Below are 20,168 nucleotides of genomic sequence, written 5' to 3'. Positions count from 1 at the left end.
CCCTGTCAGATGGGCAGGGTATAAATTATAAATTGATGATGATGATGAAAGTGAACTGAAACAGCCCTGAAAAATAGCATTTGTGGGAGGGAGGATGCAGACAATAATGCTTATAAAAAAGAGCACAATTTAAACAATAATTTTTCATGCACTATTTCCAAAAATCAGCATGAAACAGGATGGAATGGAACTATAAAAGAGTGCCAGCGAAAATAAGACAGGACAGACTGAGGGTGTTCTGTCTGTCCCAAAGATGGGGAATCTTTTCAGTCTGGCAAGGCAGACATTTATCTCCCCACCCCATGAACCAACTCAATCATCTGATGCTTGGAGACTGGTAGCTGGTCAGTCCAATCAGCTGATTGACATGTGGCGTGGTTTAGGAGAAAAGGCTTTGCAGGCTAAATTGCACCCTCTGGTGGGCTGAGACGGAACTGCAGGGTGGAGGTCCTCAACCCCTGGCAAATCCCTATTCACAAGTGAAGAATGCTTTCCTCAAACTCACACACAGCACTCTTTGAAAGTAGTGGACTACTACAGCAGGGCAGGGGAGAGCACTCCAGTTGAAAGGGTTACAGGGCCTTGCTTTGTTAGGGAGGTTGCTCCTTAGAGCAAGTGAGAAAAGTCCTCTACTGACAAGCTGCCACTAGCCTGAGCTGAACAGCCTTCCTGGTCTCCAAATGTTCTGAATCAACCAGTTGGGGCTTATGGAAGTTGTGGCCCAAAACATCTGGAAGGAGAAGGCTGGAATCAGGCTAATCAGGCAAAGTGGACAAGGACGGAAGCTTTCTATGCTCATATCACATACCAGAGGTGATTCAGAGGTAACACACCTCTGATTACTAGAAACCATTTTGTTGCTATCATTGTTGTTCATCGACATCATCATCATGCCACAAGCAAGGCATGATGGGCGGCAACAACTTCCTGCTAGCTCAGCAGTAAAGCATTTGCTCTGCATGCAGAAGAACTCAACCCTCAGGCTAGTGGCTGCTTTAAGATTTAGACCTCAGAAGAGCCTTGGTAAATCAGGCCAAAGTTCCACCTAGACCAGCACTCCACTCTCACAGCAGCCCATCAAGTAGGGCTGGGAAAGACTACTGCCGAAACCCTGTGAGCTGCTGCCAGTCAGTGTGGACTGCACTGAGGTAGATGGAGCAATAGGCAACTTCCTATGCTACCGTCTACTCCACTCGGTATCTGTTGGAAGCTAGCTGGATCTTTGGTCAAATGACCCAGAACTCTTCTGTTATTACATCTGATTATCTGTTTTCAGGAATGCTTTAGACCCCCACAAGATGATTAGGGGCACCTGCATTTCAAGCCAGCTTTCTGGTTCTGTGCTCTGAAACTAGGCCAAATATGCCGAACTAGACATGACAAGATGGGACGCAGGTGGCGCTGTGGGTTAAACCACAGAGCCTAGGACTTGTCAATCAGAAGGTCGGCAATTCGAATCCCCGCAATAGGGTGAGCTCCCGTTGCTCAGTCCCTGCTCCTGCCAACCTAGCAGTTCGAAAGCACATCAAAGTGCAAGTAGATAAATAGGTACCACTCCGGCGGGAAGGTAAACAGCGTTTCCATGCGCTGCTCTGGTTCGCCAGAAGCGGCTTAGTCATGCTGGCCACATGACCCGGAAGCTGTACGCCGGCTCCCTCGGCCAATAAAGCGAGATGAGCGCCGCAACCCCAAAGTCAGCCATGACTGGACCTAATGGTCAAGAGTCCCTTTACCTTACTTTAGACATGACAAAGCAGGCATATATATCTTAAACATGTGTCTGCCCCAGTCACAAATAAAGCAGAGGTGAGGTGGAGGTTTCAATTATTTCCATCAGGAATGGAGAACCTGTGCCTGCCCCCCTTCAAAAAAAAAAAAAAAAAACAAGGTTTCTGGACTCTAGCTTCCATCAGCCCCAGCCAGAATGGTTAGTGGTCAGGAATGACCACTCCAGATACAAATATCTGGAGTGCAACAGGTTCCTCCTCCTGGCTTTACGCAAAGATGAAGTGTACTAACATATACAAACCACAAGGAAAGATAAGTTTTTAAAAGAGCCAAAGTGAATTCTTACTTCTACTCTTGCCTCCCAGAATCTGGCAGCCCATGGCCATTTTAGCTGTCTGGGAGCAGCAGAGGTATTGTCCATCAGTCCAGAAGCAGGGATGATATTTCTGCACCAGGTTGGCGTTGTAGCAGATCACTGAAGCAGGAAGGAAGGGTTACTATAGTTTCTGATCTTGTTTGTGTGATGGTAAACAGTTTCAGAAAACAAAACAAAAAACCAGGATATTGATACTCGGTTTGAAGTTGGTTCAATATCTTGGCTTTCTCCAGAGCTGCAAGCCATAGTTTCCCAATTCGGATGAAACAGGAAACAACTGTCAGTGAGAACTTCCTGGCTTGTTTGCCAGCTTAGGTGAAGGAGGAAGTGAAGGGCTTGCATACGTGGGCAAAAAAAAAAAAGGGTACATTCACATCACGCTTTAGTAAACCGATATATGATGATTTAAATGCGGCCAATCAGGTTAAACAGAAGCAAGCAGTGTTAAACTCCTCAAATAGTCCATTTGCTTAATCTTGGCCTGAATAGGAAGAGTCTTATGGCACATTAAAACATGCACCCATCGATGGCACGGCCTGATACACATCACCAATCCCCACCACTCACCTCTCTGCCCCTTTGTCAGCTTATTTTGGTGGGCATCAGGATAGTGCTGGGCAAGTCCTAGAGGATATTTTTGTCAGGGCACCCTCAATATTTGTGCCAGCCCTGGTCAAGGCTTTACCACCTACCTAACCTATAAAGGGTCGCAGGTAGTGCTGTGGGTTAAACCACAGAGCCTAGGACTTGCCAATCAGAAGGTCAGCAGTTCGAATCTCCGCGATGGGGTGAGCTCCCGTTGCTCAGTCCCTGCTCCTGCCAACCTAGCAGTTCGAAAGCACGTCAAAGTGCAAGTAGATAAATAGGTACCACTCCGGCAGGAAGGTAAACGGCGTTTCCGTGTGCTGCTCTGGTTCGCCAGAAGCGGCTTAATTATGCTGGCCACATGACCCGGAAGCTGTACGCCGGCTCCCTTGACCAATAAAGCGAGATGAGCACCGCAACCTCAGAGTCGGTCACGACTGGACCTAATGGTCAGGTGTTCTCGGTAGTGGTGCCCACTCTGTGGAACACCCTCCCATCAGATGTCAAAGAAACAAACAACTATTAGACTTTTAGAAGACATCCGAAGGCAGCCTTGTTTAGGGAAGCTTTTAATACTGGATGAATCATTGTATTTTAATATTCTGCTGGAAACTGCCCAGAGTGGCTGGGGAAACCCAGCCAGATGGGCGGGGTATAAATAATAAATAATTATTATTATTATTATTATTATTATTATTATTATTATTATTAGTTGTGGCCTTACTGTGTAAAAAGCTTAACATGCTGATATATATCAGGTGAGACAAATTTTTAAAAGGTAAGACCGTCAGGGTTGTTGGATAAAGGAATCTATTGTTTTTTGCGTTATAAAGGCACCCCAGAAGGAGGAACCTGTGTGAACCTTAGTTAAATAAGATCATTGGAAGGAAGCATGCAATAATGACTTTACTTGGAATCAGGTTGTCATCCATGCAAAAAGCAATTTCTCCCCAGGCTACTGCTCCTCTAGATCAGTGTTTCCCAACCTTTGGTCTCCAGCTGTTTTTGGACTACAATTCCCATCATCCCTGACCACTGGTCTTGCTAGCTAGGGATGATGGGAGTTGTAGTCCAAAAACAGCTGGAGACCAAAGGTTGGAAAACACTGCTCTAGATGACCTGTTTATTAAACATTCATCCAGATTTGCTTCCGCATAGCATATACAGAGATTAGACTATGTCTGGTCTATATAGCGAAGGGTTTCCCAAACTTGTGTCTCCAGCTGTTTTCGGACTACAACTTCCATCATCCCTAGCTAGCAGGACCAGTGGTCAGGGATGATGGGAATTGTAGTCCAGAAACAGCTGGAAACCCTGTTACAGGCCACTCATTCTGATTTGTCTGCAGGGAAGTTATACAACAGTAAGCATTCATCTGGAATTCATCCTGATTTGCTTACAGCGCATTTATACGCCTTCTTGTTAATATTCATTCTTCTCACACTTTTCAGGGTGCTTTGCCATCACTTTCCTAACAGCAAAAAGTCAGCTGTGTGTGTATGCTTTTAAGTGGCTTTGTTGCAAAAGGGTAACGGATTGCGTTAATTCATTTCAAGTGTGCAAACCTAATTTACCACCTGAATCCTTCATGCAAAATATTGTTCCTATTTAAAATATCCAGATTTTAACTACTAGAGAGAGAGAGAGACTTACCATTTTTCAACTGGTGAATCCAGCGGCTCCTCAACTCCTCTGTTGGAGAGAAGACGTAGAGGGGCCCTTCATCATACACCACCTAGTGGGACAGAGTCAGAGCAGCACAGATGAGAGCCACAAACACATTGTACACAGACAATAGTGTCATATCAAGATAGGAGTCTCAGGCAGATGTCCAAGAGACCAATAAGGGCAGGGGATTCTTAAATGTACCATGCCTGGTTTACTGCTTATTGAAAAAGGGATGGGAGAAAGAAATAGGATTTTATGTGAATGTAAAGAGAAATGATGTGATTCATGCTTGGTTAACCAATAGGATAACTGAAACGCAATTGTCCTTTGAAAGTTGCATTCTTCTGAAATTTTTGATGGAGTTATCCAACCAAACAATGCATACAAAAAAAGCATTCATAAGGGGAAAGTACAAACAAAATCCACACTGTCATGAAAATAAAATACAAAAATGCATTTTTGCGAGCACACACACAAAAGTATTTTACTCAAAATTTCAGTCAAAAATGTATTTTAGGAGGAATTCTCACTGAAATATTCGAAAGGATTTTTTTAAAATGCAAATTGCTGTGGCAACATGTAGAATTGGATTTAAAACCAGGTAAATGAGAAACAGAGAAACCGAAACTGACAGTACTAGACTACAAAGACCAATGGTCTGAAAGTCTGCATGCGCACACCACACATTTAAAGCATTTTACTCCCCCCCCCTCCACAAAAAAATAATCCTAAGGATTGTGGTTTACCCCTTACAGAACTAGTTCCCCTTTATTAGAACTAGTTCTTACTTTATTAAGGGCAATAAAGTAAAAGACAAGACAGGTACAGACACATTCTTGGCAAACTATAGTTCCCTGGACTCTTGGGCTGTGTTCTTTAAATATATGGTGTGTGTGCCAGGGGAAGAGGAGCATAAGATGATGACGCTTAAGCTTCAAGGACCCAAATCCTGGAGGGGCCCCAGAAGTGACTTTGATCCACACTGCTTAACATTTTTTGGTCCACGAGACCCAATTTGAGCGGCATGACTCAACCTGATTCATTTTTTGTCGTACAGTCATACCTTGGGTAAAATATGCTTCGAGTTGAGCACGTTCAAGTTGCGCTCCTCGGCAACCCAGAAGTAACGGAGCGCGTTACTTCCGGGTTTCGCCACCTGCGCATGCACAGACGCTCAAAATGACGCCACACGCATGCACAGAAGCGGTAAAAGGGACGCGCCGTCACTAGTTACATTTACCTCTAGATGCGAACGGGGCTCCGGAACGGATCCTGTTCCTATCTAGAGGTACCACTGTATATTTCAACATTCCTAAGTTTGACCATCAGTAGCACAGACGTTGTACAGGTGTAGTGATCTGTCGTAGAACAACCCCATTGAAGAAGATAACAGCAGTTATCCAGACTTAGCTGCAGGTTATGAAGGAGCGCCTTGCGACAGCTCAACATTCAGGGCCCCAGAAATGTAGGTCCGTCACTGTAAGACTATTAAGTCCAGAGTAAGGTAAAAGTAAAGGGATCCCTGACCATTAGGTCCAGTCGTGGCCGACTCTGCGGTTACGGTGCTCATCTTGCTTTATTGGCTGAGGGAGCCAGCATACAGTTTCCGGGTCATGTGGCCAGCATGACAAAGCCGCTTCTGGCGAACCAGAGCAGCGCACAGAAAGGCCGTTTACCTTCCCGCCGGAGCAGTACCTATTTATCTACTTGCACTTTGACGTGCTTTCAAAATACTAGGTTGGCAGGAGCTGGGACCGAGCAACAGGAGCTCACCCCGTCGCGGGGATTCGAACCGCCGACCTTCTGATTGGCAAATCCTAGGCTCAGTGGTTTAACCCACAGCACCACCCACGTCCCTTAAGTCCAGAGTAGCCCTGTTTAAAGGCATTTTGAGCTGAAACCATCCTGCCAACAAATTCTTTCGCTTTTTTTTTTTTTTTTGTATAAATGTACCTGATAATGTTTTAGCTGTACCTGTGGCTTGACCATGGAGCAGGATGGTAGAGGACTAAAGCAACAGATTCTGGGAGTCATTAAGGGCAATAAAGTAAGAGACAAGACAGGTACAGACACATTCTCTTGAGTCTGGAACATGTGACCCAACTGTCTATGATGGGGTGGCCAACAGGAAAAACAGCTCACCTGGAAAGGGTAGGGGAACCTCTCTATGATGTCTGTCTCGCTTAGATCTTCTCCTTTTCTCTGTGTGCATGTGAAATAGATGGGAGATTAATACATTAGAAATGTTTCCCCTACACACCAAAACTCACGTCCAGGAAACTGTGGGCAGGTGAAAGTGGGTGTTGCTTAAATTTTAAGGTCTCAAATATAGAAAATAAATATTCATAAATGCACACATATGCATAAATATATGAACCATGTGTCTTAAATAGTACAGGAGAACAATCCTAAAGCCATTTTAACTCTCCCAATGACCTCAAATACTCCTCTGCAGCAAGGGAGGCAAATGGGGAAAGCCTTCCCATTGTCTTTTTGCTTGCAAATCCTCTCTTAAGGGCACATTTGTGTATGAATAGAGTGAACCTGTGGCCTGGATTCAGGAACTAAAGTATCAACCATCACAAAAGAATGGCCAGGCTGCCCAGGTAATGCAGTCAGTGACCATTATCAGGTATCCTAGCAAACAGGATTTCTGCTGTAGACCGCCTCAGCTGCTGTAGACTACCTCCTTCAGTGATGTACACCTGATGTTTTAGGGGGGTGGTCTGCGTGTGATGAGTGGGGACCCTGTTGCAACAGTTCCTTGAATAAAGATCAAGTTTACTAGCTGCTTTGCTTCTCAATATACTCTGGTTGGCCTCTGTTATTTTTCCTACCGATAGGGAACCCACTTAAGGACTCTATAAGGGCTCTGGAATACCCCATAAAGGAAAAGAAGCAGGCATTTTTTTCTTATAACCGGGGGTAAAGCAACAAATATATATTTTACCTTTGTAAAGTAAGCTAGCTTCTCCACACACCTTCCATTCTCTGCCCTCCATTCACCCAATCAAGAGGAATTGTCAAAGTCAAAGGATGCATTCCGTCCAGGGCCAGGGAGGGAAGCAGGGGAGATGGGAGAGTTCCAGTTGGCCCCTATACTTGAGGTTCCCCATGCAGGTCTAGCACTGAAGGGCCATGAGAAGCATCTTTCCCAGTCCTACCTGGAGACTCCAGGGATCAAACCTGGGACCTTCTGCATGCAAAGCAGATGCTCTGCTCACTCAGCTGTGCTCCTACACTGAACCTCACAAGCAGCTAGTACCAGTGATACATTTGGAACTCCAGGACTTCACCCTGACAGCCCCAAGACCCATGAAATACTCCTTCAAGGGAAATCCCCAAATGCAGGTATCTGTGTTGGTCCACTATTCTGTGGCCTCCCTTGTGGGTATGGATATGGGCCCACCACTGACCACAAGGAGACATGTCACAGCTGGTTTAGGGCACTCTCCCTGGATGGCAATTTAATGTAACTGTGGAGCACTGAAAAACAGTGTGGCATCCCCCCCCCCCAACGGCATGCATGCATATGCTTAGCAAGTAAATCTTGTGGCTGCTGAGAGCAAGAACATCCTGTCTGGAATGAAGGCGCATTAGTGCTTCATTACCGGGATTCGCCGTTCTGGTGGAGGATTGTTCTCTGGAGCCACAGTCTCCACGCAGGTGATCTTCTCAATGTCCACGGAGCCTTTCTTACTTCCTCGGCGCTGCAAAGGAGAAAACAGGAATGCTTTAAGATAGTTCAGCTTTGAGCCAGCGCTACTTGCACAGCTAGTGGCTTAGGCTGGATCTAGACACATCAAAAAAAGTTTCAGGAAAATGCATTGTAAAGCTCATAATGCGAAATCACCTACAGGTGGTACCTAACACCAAGAAAACTAGCACTAATACGCCCAGGAACCTCACCAAAATGCTGGAGAGGGTGCACCTCCACAGGCACATACCTCCACATGTGGTGGGAATGCCTCAAAATCCAACTATTCTAGACAACAGCCGTACGAGAAATATGTAAAATAACAAAGCAAGTATTAGAAATCACCCCAGAATTGGCCCTACTAAACATCTTCCTGATCACCTCATCTGTCTCCTGAGAAATCTCTATGTGGGACAAGAAGCTACAGTTAGAACTGAATATGGAACAACTGATTGGTTCAAAATTGGGAAAGGAGTACGGCAAGGCTGCATATTGTCTCCCTGCTTATTTAACTTACATGCATCATGCGAAAGGCTGGGCTGGATGAATCCCAAACTGGAATTAAGATTGCCGGAAGAAATATCAACAACCTCAGATATGCAGATGACACAACCTTGATGGCAGAAAGTGAGGAGGAATTAAATAACCTTTTAATGAGGGTGAAAGAGGAGAGCGCAAAATATGGTCTGAAGCTCAACATCAAAAAAACGAAGATCATGGCCACTGGTCCCATCACCTCCTGGCAAATAGAAGGGGAAGAAATGGAGGCAGTGAGAGATTTTACTTTCTTAGGCTCCATGATCACTGCAGATGGTGACAGTAGTCACAAAATTAAGAGACGCCTGCTCCTTGGAAGAAAGGCGATGGCAAACCTAGGCAGTATCTTAAAAAGCAGAGACATCACCTTGCCAACAAAGGTCCGTATAGTTAAAGCCGTGGTTTTCCCAGTAGTGATGTATGGAAGTGAGAGCTGGACCATAAAGAAGGCTGATCACCAAAGAATTGATGCTTTTGAATTCTGGTGCTGGAGGAGACTCTTGAGAGTCCCATGGACTGCAAGAAGATCAAACGTATCCATTCTGAAGGAAATCAGCCCTGAGTGCTCACTGGAAGGACAGATCGTGAAGCTGAGGCTCCAATACTTTGGCCACCTCATGAGAAGAAAAGACTCCCTGGAAAAGACCCTGATGTTGGGAAAGATGGAGGGCACAAGGAGAAGGGGACAACAGAGGACGAGATGGTTGGATGGTGTTCTCGAAGCTACTAGCATGAGTCTGACCAAACTGCAGGAGGCAGTGGAAGACAGAAGTGCCTGGCGTGCTCTGGTCCATGGGGTCACGAAGAGTCGGACACGACTAAACGACTAAACAACAACAAACATCTTCCAAGACAATAATGCCCATTTACACCACAAAGAACTCATAACCCACCTACTTTCAGCAGCCAGAAACACCATAACCAGACACTGGAGAGACCTGTCAGGAGTAAGCATGGACCAATGGTATACCAAACACCGTGGGAAACAGCCTTATTAGAGAAATTAACCAATAAACTGAAACTGACACGGTGACAAATAGAAGAAGACGCCTTTCCCCTGGTATGGCTCCTCTTCAGCACATACACAGCCCAACAAGACAATGACAATAATCCACCAACAGCATACAAATCAATATGGCTAACCTGATCCAAAACACCCACCCACCCCACTCACACATGGAAACAAAGATCACCACAGCCAATAACAAACAAACAACCACTCCCTAGGCCAACCCCAAACTCTCTCACCACCAAAGGAACACAAGTAAACAGCAGAGAACCTGCACAAGCAACACTGACACCAAACCCCACATAAAGGTAAAGGTAAAGCGACCCCTGACCATTAAGTCCAGTCGTGGCCGACTCTGGGGTTGCGGCGCTCATCTCGCTTTATTGGCCGAGGGAGCCAGCATACAGTTTCCGGGTCATGTGGCCAGCATGACTAAGCCGCTTCTGGCAAACCAGAGCAGCACACTGAAACGCTGTTTACCTTCCCGCCGGAGCGGTACCTATTTATCTACTTGCACTTTTGACGTGCTTTTGAACTGCTAGGTTGGCAGGAGCAGGAACCGAGCAACGGGAGCTCACCTCGTCACGGGGATTCGAACCGCCGACCTTCTGATCGGCAAGTCCTAGGCTCTGTGGTTTAACCCACAGCGCCACCCGCGTCCTAAACCCTACATACATTAAGTACCGGTATAATAGAAACATTGCCACCCGACCCCACCCATCTTCCCCCCCTGCACCCCTCTCTCCCTTTTCTTCCTAATGTCTCAACAAATGAAATTGATTTGTAAAAATGTTACATGGAAAAAATACGAGAGAGACATATTACACATACTTTTGTAAATCACGAAAATATTTAATAAAAATACATTATAATAATAATAATAAGAAGAAGAAATCACATTGCTGAGGATTGAACTCCACAGCACCATGTGGTGTCACAGTGTTAGAATGCATTTAAAATGCTTTGTTTTTTTTTTTTACTAATGTAGCTGAGGCCCTAGGATCAAAACATGAGTCCTTCTGTATCCATCAAAAAAATCACACCCACATACCATACATTAAAGCACTATTATGCCACTTTAACAAGACATGGCTTCCTCCAAAGGATCCTGGGGACTGTAGTTTGTTAAATACACTGAGGGTTGTTAAGAGACCTTACCCTCCCCCCAATCAAGCTACAATCCCGGGCATCCTTAACAAGCTAAGATTCCCAGGGCTGTCAAAATGGTTTAAGAGCACTTTGCATGTAACTGTGTGGATGTGACAGCACTCAGCCAGTTAAACGGGCCTTAGATCGCAATGTAAACCCCGCAGCTGTGTTTGCTGCACAGACAAAAACCGCCTTCTTCATGTAAATCTCCTTTGCAAGATCAAGCTGTTTTGTGTGTCTTCAGAGAGTTAGTGTGGGCACCCCACCACATTGTTCTTGAATTCTTACCATCCCTGACCATTATCTGGGGCTGAGAGAAATCAGAGTCGAACAACAGGCTCTCCATACCTGGTTGAGCATGTCAGACTGGGACATCAGAAATCCAGCTTCAAACCCCCACTCAGACACAAAGTTCACTAGGTGATCATGGGCCATTCACCATCCCTCAGCCTAACCGATGCACATTACCCAAGGCTGGTCCCTTGGGCACCTGAGACAGAAAATCCTACATATACATTTCCTTGTCTCTGTCAGTAAAAATACAGTAACAATAAATTAAATAACTAAACACTTGATGCCCTTTCATGGCATCTACAATCAGCAGCTTTAGGGTGGCTAGGTTCAAAAGAGGACAGCATTGCTGCATCTTTAGTGACAACTACCTGCTGGAAGTCCCTCTTTAATGCAACTATTAAAGGCGCAAAAGCCATATACTCTTTTGCACCTAGCTACCTCACTTCTATCACAGCCAGCTGTCTCTTCTCTGTGACTCACCCCGCGCTCAAAGTCGTACTCATAGTAGGAGAGCTTGCTCTCAGTCAGCAGGAAGAGCCGTTTCTTGAAGTTGAGAGGGGATGTCTTCTTCTTCTGCTGGGAGCGTTTTAGAAAGATGCCCTCCAGGATAACATTCGACATGGCTCACGTCGCCTTCTCCTCCTCCTCCTCCCCTTCCACGGTGGATTCGCTGGACTTCCGCTAATCAAGAAAAAGGGACAGCTGCAATCAACATCATAATACAGACTAGGAAGGAAGCCCTGATTAACAGACTTCTGTGTAAACATGCTTATAAGGTCAAGGTAAAGGGACCCCTGACCATTGGGTCAAGTCGTGGCCGACTCTGGGGTTGTGGTGCTCATCTTGCATTATTGGCCGAGAGAGCTGGCGTACAGCTTCTGGGTCATGTGGCCAGCATGACTAAGCCACTTCTGGTGAACCAGAGCAGCGCACGGAAATGCCATTTACCTTCCCGCCGTAGCGGTACCTATTTATCTACTTGCACTTTGACGTGCTTTTGAACTGCTAGGTTGGCAGGAGCAGGGACCGAGCAACGGGAGCTCATCCCATTGTGGGGATTCAAACCGCCGACCTTCTGATCAGCAAGTCCTAGGCTCTGTGGTTTAGACCACAGCGCCACCCGCGTCCCTGTAAACATGCTTATATTGCACTGTTAATGACCCGAAGCTAGCTAATTCTCTTTCTTATTAAATCAAAATACATTCAGGGTGCACAAAATATATTCAAGATGCACAAACCCAGACCATCTTCACAAGTCCTTCTCTGGTTGCCCCAGCCAAGTGAGATACTAGGGAAAGGGCTTTTTCAGTGGTGGCCCCCTGACTGTGGAATGTTCTCCCTACAAGGTTGCTGGGTGCCTTTTTGGGATCATTTCAGTGCCATGTAAACAAAGGAACTTAGGAAGTGGCCTTACACCAAGACATGCCATTGGCCCACCCAGCTCAGTATTGTCTATACTAGGGTTACCAGACGTCCCTGGTTCCCAGGGACAGTCCACAGATTTGCAAATCTGTCCCCAGAATGTCCCCAGGTTTGCAAATCTGTCCCCGGGAAATGTGGCAGCAGCCGCCTCAGCAGCCCTGAGCCAGCCTGGTAGCGCAGTTGGCTCTGGCTGGCTGTGGGCTGCTGACTGCCGCTGCCACCACCACTGCCAAAGGAGAACCGGGGATGTCCGGCAGTACAGATCTCCTGCTCCCTTCCACCTTTGTTTTGATTGATGAGGGAGGCTCGGAGAAACCAGAGGCCTTTCTCCTGGGCATGGTCGGCCAATTGGTGCCAAAGAAGGATAGAACTCTTTTTATGTATGCGACAACAGCAGCAAGAATACTTATAGCGAAGTATTGGAAGACACAAGATTTACCCACCCGGGAAGAATGGCAGATGAAGGTGATGGATTATATGGAACTGGCGGAAATGACTGGCAGAATCCGAGACCAGGGAGAAGAGTCGGTAGAAGACTGGAAGAAATTTAAAGACTATCTACAGAAACGTTGTAAAATTAAGGAATGCTAGAAGGATGCTGGAATGAAGTTATGTGGTTTTAGCAGTAATGCTATAAACTAGGGTTAAGTAATAATGGATTGTTAACAGGTCAGAATGTAAAGTTACAATATATTAAGATAAATTAGTAAGATAAAAACAAGGATGGAAAGGATTTGCTGAAATAACCAATTGAACTAGAATACAAAAAAGGGAGGTGTGAGGAAGTCAAGGAAACAAGTAAATGAAAGACAAGACATGGAAAGATGGATTTGTTTTTAATTGTTTTTATTTATTTGTTTCTGTATTTTGTATTTTCTGTTTCTCTCTTTCTTTTCTTTCTTTTTGTATTTTTTTGAAACTTTAATAAACATTATTTAAAAAATAATAATGAGGGAGGCTCGGGAGTTGCGGGCAGGCAGCCGCTGCCCAGGAGAGGTGCAAGGCGCACGGTTTCTCTGCCAGGCAAGGTGCAAAGCCCTTCTTTCGCACCCTGTGAAACATAAATGCAATGTTTTTTTTAAAACTGGGCAAGGGCCGGCCGCCCGCCCATAACTCCCAAGACTCCCCTGATCTCCTGCCCCCTGCCCCCAGATTGGGGGAGGCTCAGGAGCCGCGGGCGGGCAGCCATTGCCCAGTTTTTTTAAAACTCTGTGCATTTATGTTTCACAGGGTGAGAAAGAAGGGCTTTGTGCCTTTATACAATATGCATGTGTGCTTGGGCCCAGGGTCTTTTGCCTTACCATCCCCACTACTGACTCCCTGTTGCTACTCAGCTTTAAAAAATAAAAAAGTGTCCCTGGATTCATTGAAAAAAAATCTGGTAACCATAGTTATACTGACTGTCAGCAACCCTCCAGGATTTCAAACATGGTTCTCTCCCAGCCCTAAATGAAGATGCCATGAACATGTGAGAGTCTGCCAGCAAGACAGATGTTCTGCTATTAAGCTATAGTCATTCCTTGTCAGCTTTGACGGGCAGCAGCTTGACAGGGTCTCTTTTAACGGAAGATCCCAAGGGTCTTTTGCATCCAAAACGGATCCTCTCCCCCAATATATGCCACAGGGTTCAATTTTTCCATGATGCAGAATTTTGATATTCAAAATAATAGGTGTTATTGACTTCCATTATCTCTTTTGCCATGCGTGCAATCGATGCTGAGAGCTGACTTTGGGTTCTGACATTCTCTGTAAGATTATGAAAAGTTCCGTCATGTTCTGGTGCTCCTAAAAATATGCCTGGCCAAAGTTGCCATGGGAGCTACTTCCATGTGCAGTTGGAGATGGATCCAATTCCATGCAACAGAGGACACCAGCTGCTTGGAAGTAGAAGCAGTATCTATCTTATGCATCTAACGTCTTGATAAGCCTTCTCATCTGCACAGATTGTGGGGCTTTCAGATAAGATGAGGCCCCATCAGAAAAAAGAACTGCACAGTTTAAATATGTTTCAGCTTCCCAACTTTGCTAATCTAAAAACAGCATAGCTGCTCTGTATTCCTGTTTGTTTACCCCATTGAAGGAACCTTTGTGTTTCACCTAAAGATGGAGATCTGGGTGTAACAGCTTGATTTTATATTTTCACAAGGATGATGAACCATTGTATGTCTGTCTTGGGAAACGGTCCCACTGAAACCTACAAAACAGCAAAATATACCAAGTGTAGGGAAAATTTGGCGCTCTGGATGTTGCTAAACTACAAATCCCATGATGCCTGGTCATTAGCCATGCTTGCAGAGGTTGATGGAAGTTGTAGTTCATTAACACTGGACGGGCCAAAGGTTTTCTACATTTGAAACAGGTCTTCGTTGGAATGTGTGGTACCTTCTCCTCCCACATTAAGACTGTGACTAAATTCAGATTTCATCCAGCATCAGCCAATTTTTCCCCTTCCTCTTCCCCCAATCTTGTTTTGTTTACCACAAAGCCTGATAATGAGTTATGGAGGGCTCAAAAACTTGCACACTATTTTGTAGCATTTTGTTCGACCTAATAAAAGTATTACTTTTTGGATTTTTTTCTCTTCTGGGCCAACCTTTGCTTTTTGTATTAGAAGTAGGTCGCTCCCTAGCACAACTTCCAGAGCGTCAGAAAATGAAGGCATTAATTAGATAGAGCCAAGCAATGTTCAAAAAAGCTAACACAGACTTTTGAGCTACACCTCCTGCCACTCTCATCTGCAATTGCAATCCATATGGTATTACAATTAGATAATGCATCTGTACTACTTTGAACATTGGAAAGCACGGGTTGAATGCTAAGTATTATAATGTTTTATATATTTGCAGGGGGGGTTATAGTTTTGCTGCTTTTGTTTTAACTATTTATTTGTGTTTTAACCTTGTATTTTTATCTTGTGAATCGCCCCGAGATCTTATGATGAAGGGTGATACATAAACTTAACAAACAAACAAACAAACAGTTCCATTACAGAAGGAGGGGGGAACCAGTTGCCAATGAATTTATTAATTGACTATAAATTCCTGGCGCGGCTATCTACAGGTAAAGGACCCCTGACCATTAGGTCCAGTCGTGACTGACTCTGGGGTTGCGGCGCTCATCTCACTTTACTGGCCGAGGGAGCCGGCGTGCAGCTTCTGGGTCATGTGGCCAGCATGACTAAGCTGCTTCTGGCGAACCAGAGCAGCGCACAGAAACACCATTTACCTTCCCGCCGGAGTGATACCTATTTACAGTGGTGCCTCAGGTTAAGTACTTAATTCGTTCCGGAGGTCTGTACTTAACCTGAAACTGTTCTTAACCTGAAGCACACCATTTTAGCTAATGGGGCCTCCCACTGCCGCCACACCACTGGAGCACGATTTCTGTTTTCATCCTGAAGCAAAGTTCTTAACCTGAAGCGTAACCTATTTCTGGGTTAGCGGAGTCTGTAACCTGAAGCGTATGTAACCTGAAGTCTATGTAACCCGAGGTACCACTGTATCTATTTGCACTCTGACGTGCTTCCGAACTGCTAGGTGGGCAAGAGCTGGGACTGAGCAACGAGAGCTCACCCCATCACGGGGATTCGAACCGCTGACCTGATCGGCAAGTCCTATGCTCTGTGGTTTAACCAACAGCGCCACCCGCGTCGCCTGCTCTGCTATCTACCATGGCTCTAATTTTGTCCATAATCACAAATGTTCCATATTTATTTACTTACTCTTCCTTTATACAAAAACAAAAAAAATTCCTTCCAGTAGCACCTTAAAGACCAACTAAGTCAGTTCTTGGTATGAGCTTTCGTGTGCATGCACACTTCTTCAGTTCTTGGTATCTGAAGAAGTGTGCATGCACACGAAAGCTCATACCAAGAACTGACTTAGTTGCTCTTTAAGGTGCTACTGGAAGGAATTTTTATTGTTTTGACTATGGCAGACCAACACGGCTACCTATCTGTAACTGGATTTATACAAAAAGTAAGAGAAAACATAGCATGTATGAAAAGAAGCCATATTAAAAGAAGAATACTTTTAATTCCCTATGTGAATGGCTTCAAAAAGCAAGTACATCACTGTCTCTGCGCACAGATGGCTTGTGATGGCCACAGATGCCATGTTCCTTGGAAGAGTACAAAAGCAGCGTAATCAGGAGCTGCACTTTAGCAGTCGTGCACATGCTCCACATGAAGGTCCTAGATTTGATCTCTGGCACCTCAGTGTGGATAATACTGAGTTAAATTGACCATTAGTCTGACGGTGTAAGGCAGCTTCCTACATTTCTGCGTACGCACATGTATATCTGCAAGGTACACAATTAAGAAGACATGGCGTCCAGGATTTGAGTACCAGCAGCCAGAGGTGCGTGGGCTGGGAAACACACCTGAGAACAGAAAACTAGAGTGTCTGTGTGGCCCACAATTTAGTTGCACTACACTCATCAAATCTGCTGTTGCTCTTATTCCTGTTGGTGTTCTCAGGCCCAAGATCATCACTCTGAAATTTTCCACTTGATTCCTGAATGAGGCTACAAATCGACCTGCCCTCATTGCTTTCATTTTGCCCTCCCCACTTCTTAGTTTGCTCTCCTCTCTCTCTCTCTCCCTCTCTCTTTTTCAAAAGCACTGTTGATTCTGGGCTAGCGCAAAGGATTAAAGACTCACTGGTTGACTCTTGTCCTTGCTGTCCCACACACCGTGCTGCAAAGGGCTCCTCTCAAAAGCAGCAGGTTCCTTGAGACGCCTCTGGACTCTGGAACAGCCGGCACATAGGTGGATGGTTTTAAAATCTTTGAACGGCTGGTAAAAGGAATGGCAGCAGCAGGAGACTCAGTCAAAGAGCTGTGTTGCACTGCAGGGAAGACTGTCATCTGGAGCTAACCCCACCCTTTCAGTTCCCCTTTTCTTAGTTTCTGACCAAACTGTCTTTATTTCCTTTCAACCATGATGCCACCCTCAGGGTGTCTCCAGACATAAGGGGGTTAATTTGCGAACAGGTCATTGGCAACAGGTGCCCCCCTTTCCTATTATCCTCTTTCCCCTGAAAAGAGTTAAATGGGGGGGGGGTTAAAATGGGCTGGCATTTTGATGTGAACGATCTTGTGTGGCTGCTGCAAATGACTTGTTTATATGGGAATACTGATCCCACAGTAAATGCCCACCTGGGGGCATACTCTGGGAGCCTCCAGCCCAGGCGGTCACTAATTTGTGGGTGGGTTTCAAGCACACACCATAGGTTCACGCTTGCACAATGAAAATGGATTAAATCGCTCAGTCACCCTAGCGCAACAAATCTGCTTTTTAAGAAAAACAATGCCACAAGTGTTTGTTTGGTTTTTTTGCTGCTAGGAAAGTGACTGGGAAATGTATTGAAAAGTGTGAGATGAACAAATTGTTAATGGATGGGAAGATGTGTAAACACCCTGCAGGAAAACATGGGTGAATGCTTGTTGTTGTATAGCTACCCCATAAACAAATAAGAACAAGTGCTCAATAAGCAACAGACATAGTCTAACCACCGTGAAAGCACTGTGCAAGCAAATGAGCTCAATAAAACCCCTGGAGGAACTTTCAGTCTTGCTGCAAGAAAAGGAAGTCCTAGCTCAGTAGGGGGGCCAGGCCTTGCCTGGTAAGAGGCAATAGGTCTGCCTGCAGAGAGGCAAGGAGAGGGAAGGAGAAACAGAATTGGCTCCAGGACTAACTGCAAGCAGATGGTTCCATGCATACCAGACCTTGAAGTACATTTGAAGTACATTACAGTGGTACCTTGGGTTACATACGCTTCAGGTTACAGACTCCGCTAACCCAGAAATATTACCTCGGGTTAAGAACTTTGCTTCAGGATGAGAACAGAAATCGTGCTACGGCGGGGCGGCAGCAGCGGGAGGCCCCATTAGCTAAAGTGGTGCTTCAGGTTAAGAACAGTTTCAGGTTAAGAACGGACCTGCAAATGAATTAAGTTCTTAACCAGAGGTAGCACTGTATTTTTTTCAAAGAATTCTGGACACTAGTTTGTTAATGGCTGATGGGAATTATAACTTAGTGAGGGGTAAACTACTATGAACAGAATTATTTGAGGGAAGGAATGTGCTACGAATGTAATATAAAATTATAGTGGGTACACAGCCATAGAAGCAGAGGGGAAGACAATGAAAGGAAGATACAGAATCGGTTAACTATCTTTTATTGGGCTAATTTCAGATTATTTTTTTCTGTTTTCCAGAATTCTTCATCAAGTAGGGTCAGCCTGTTGAAACATCCTGCAAAACTCAAAAGCTTTCACGCCAATCCAGTTGGCCCAATTCTGGAGCATGGGGGAGGAGGTTGGAATAATTATTGCACGCCAAACTGCAAAAGAGGCAAAGGAAGATGTTGCCTGTACTGTATAAGAAAGAACAAGCTGAAGAGGGGTCATATCCAAGATGGATCCGGCCATTACAAGCAAATAAGGCTTGAGCAGGGTGCAATTTGAACTGGGGCTTAACTTTAGAGCTGGTTTTGCGAGCTTCATAAAATATGAAGAGTGATGCCAAGCACAGGAAGACTGTGGTCACAATGACACCATGCTGTACACTTAGAGCACACTTACATCTTGTTCACAGTCATGGCTTCCCCCAAAGAATCCTGGGAACTGTAGCTTGCCATGAATGCTGGGAACTGTAGCTCTCTGTGGAGGTAAACTACAAGTCCCGGCAGCTGGTAAAGTAGTATAACCAGTGCTTTTTTTCCTTAAAAAATGTTTAGGGGTACTCTCATTTTCCTATTCACATTGAAATACTGCCCCTCAATGAGGCCAACGATTCAAAAAATGTTTAGGGGTATGTGTACCCCTGCGTACCCCCAGGAAAAAAGCACTGAGTGTAACATTGTTTTAAATCTATGGTGGTGATGTGACATGTACAGCGATGCCCATTCTTTGTCCATGGCCCACATTAACCATTTCCCTCCCTTTCTGTTTTGCTTACCAATTTGTCTGCCTAAGAGTTTTGGCAACTCAAAAGCCTGAACATCACTGCTGCCTTTCATAACATTTGGGTTACCCTAATGTGCACCAAGGCCTCTCTTTTAACCCCAGCCTGCAACTCAGAGCTGAGGTTAACTCCAGGTCAGGAAACTTCTCCCCCCCCCCCCCCAGTATTTGCAAAAACTGCCATTTGGCCAAGTCGGAGAGGAGTGCGTCAGTGGAAAGCTAAATAAAGTACTGGGTGCGTGTGTATAGGGAAGGTCAGGGCCAGAGGCAGCCCTCGCCAGTGTGAGGCCCGTTGAACATAGGGAGAATCTCCGGAGTTTGCACAGCCACAAAAGCTTCCTCTTTTCAAGTAATCCACTATGTGAGCAACTCTCTTCCTGATAAAATGGTTAAATAAAACACACCACACAACTTTTTTTGTGACTTTGTCTACTTGTAACATTTACTATTATTATTACTATTTTATGAAGATGGCTACGATGGCTATGATTTCAGTATCATTGCCAGACGTCTGTACCTTTCTATGAGCTGCGTAAAAAGGAAATGTTATGCCAGCTGCTCATCTGTCGCAGTCGCCGCAACGTCCCAATTGGGAAAAGCTGCACTTGGAAAAAATCTCCTTCTTATACCAACTCATGCATCCCGACCTTAAACCATGTTAAGGTAAGTCCCGCCGAGTGCAATGGGGCTTCGTTACTCTCAGGTAAGTGTGCAACGCGAACAAGCCATGCAAGCACA

General features: G+C 45.2%; 1 protein-coding gene across 1 annotated transcript in view; it reads right to left on the bottom strand.

Moving 5' to 3' along the window:
• BTK (Bruton tyrosine kinase) overlaps positions 1-20,167 on the bottom strand; it is a 41,258-nt gene extending 21,091 nt beyond the window's left edge. The window contains exons 1-7 of the mRNA XM_083722890.1: positions 19,948-20,167; positions 17,126-17,260; positions 11,524-11,724; positions 7,969-8,067; positions 6,500-6,559; positions 4,343-4,424; positions 2,075-2,203 (exon numbers count right to left, since the gene is read on the bottom strand). Of these exons, the coding sequence (XP_083579016.1) occupies positions 2,075-2,203; positions 4,343-4,424; positions 6,500-6,559; positions 7,969-8,067; positions 11,524-11,664 (511 nt within the window). The 5' untranslated portion in view covers positions 11,665-11,724; positions 17,126-17,260; positions 19,948-20,167. The remainder of the gene's footprint in view (positions 1-2,074; positions 2,204-4,342; positions 4,425-6,499; positions 6,560-7,968; positions 8,068-11,523; positions 11,725-17,125; positions 17,261-19,947) is intronic.
• Position 20,168: the final 1 nt, after the last annotated feature.

Source organism: Podarcis gaigeae (assembly GCF_964106915.1).
Source record: "Podarcis gaigeae genome assembly, chromosome: Z".
Lineage (NCBI taxonomy): Eukaryota > Metazoa > Chordata > Lepidosauria > Squamata > Lacertidae > Podarcis > Podarcis gaigeae.
The sequence above is the reverse complement of the archived record's forward strand: the minus strand, read 5'-3'. Positions and strand labels throughout refer to the sequence as shown.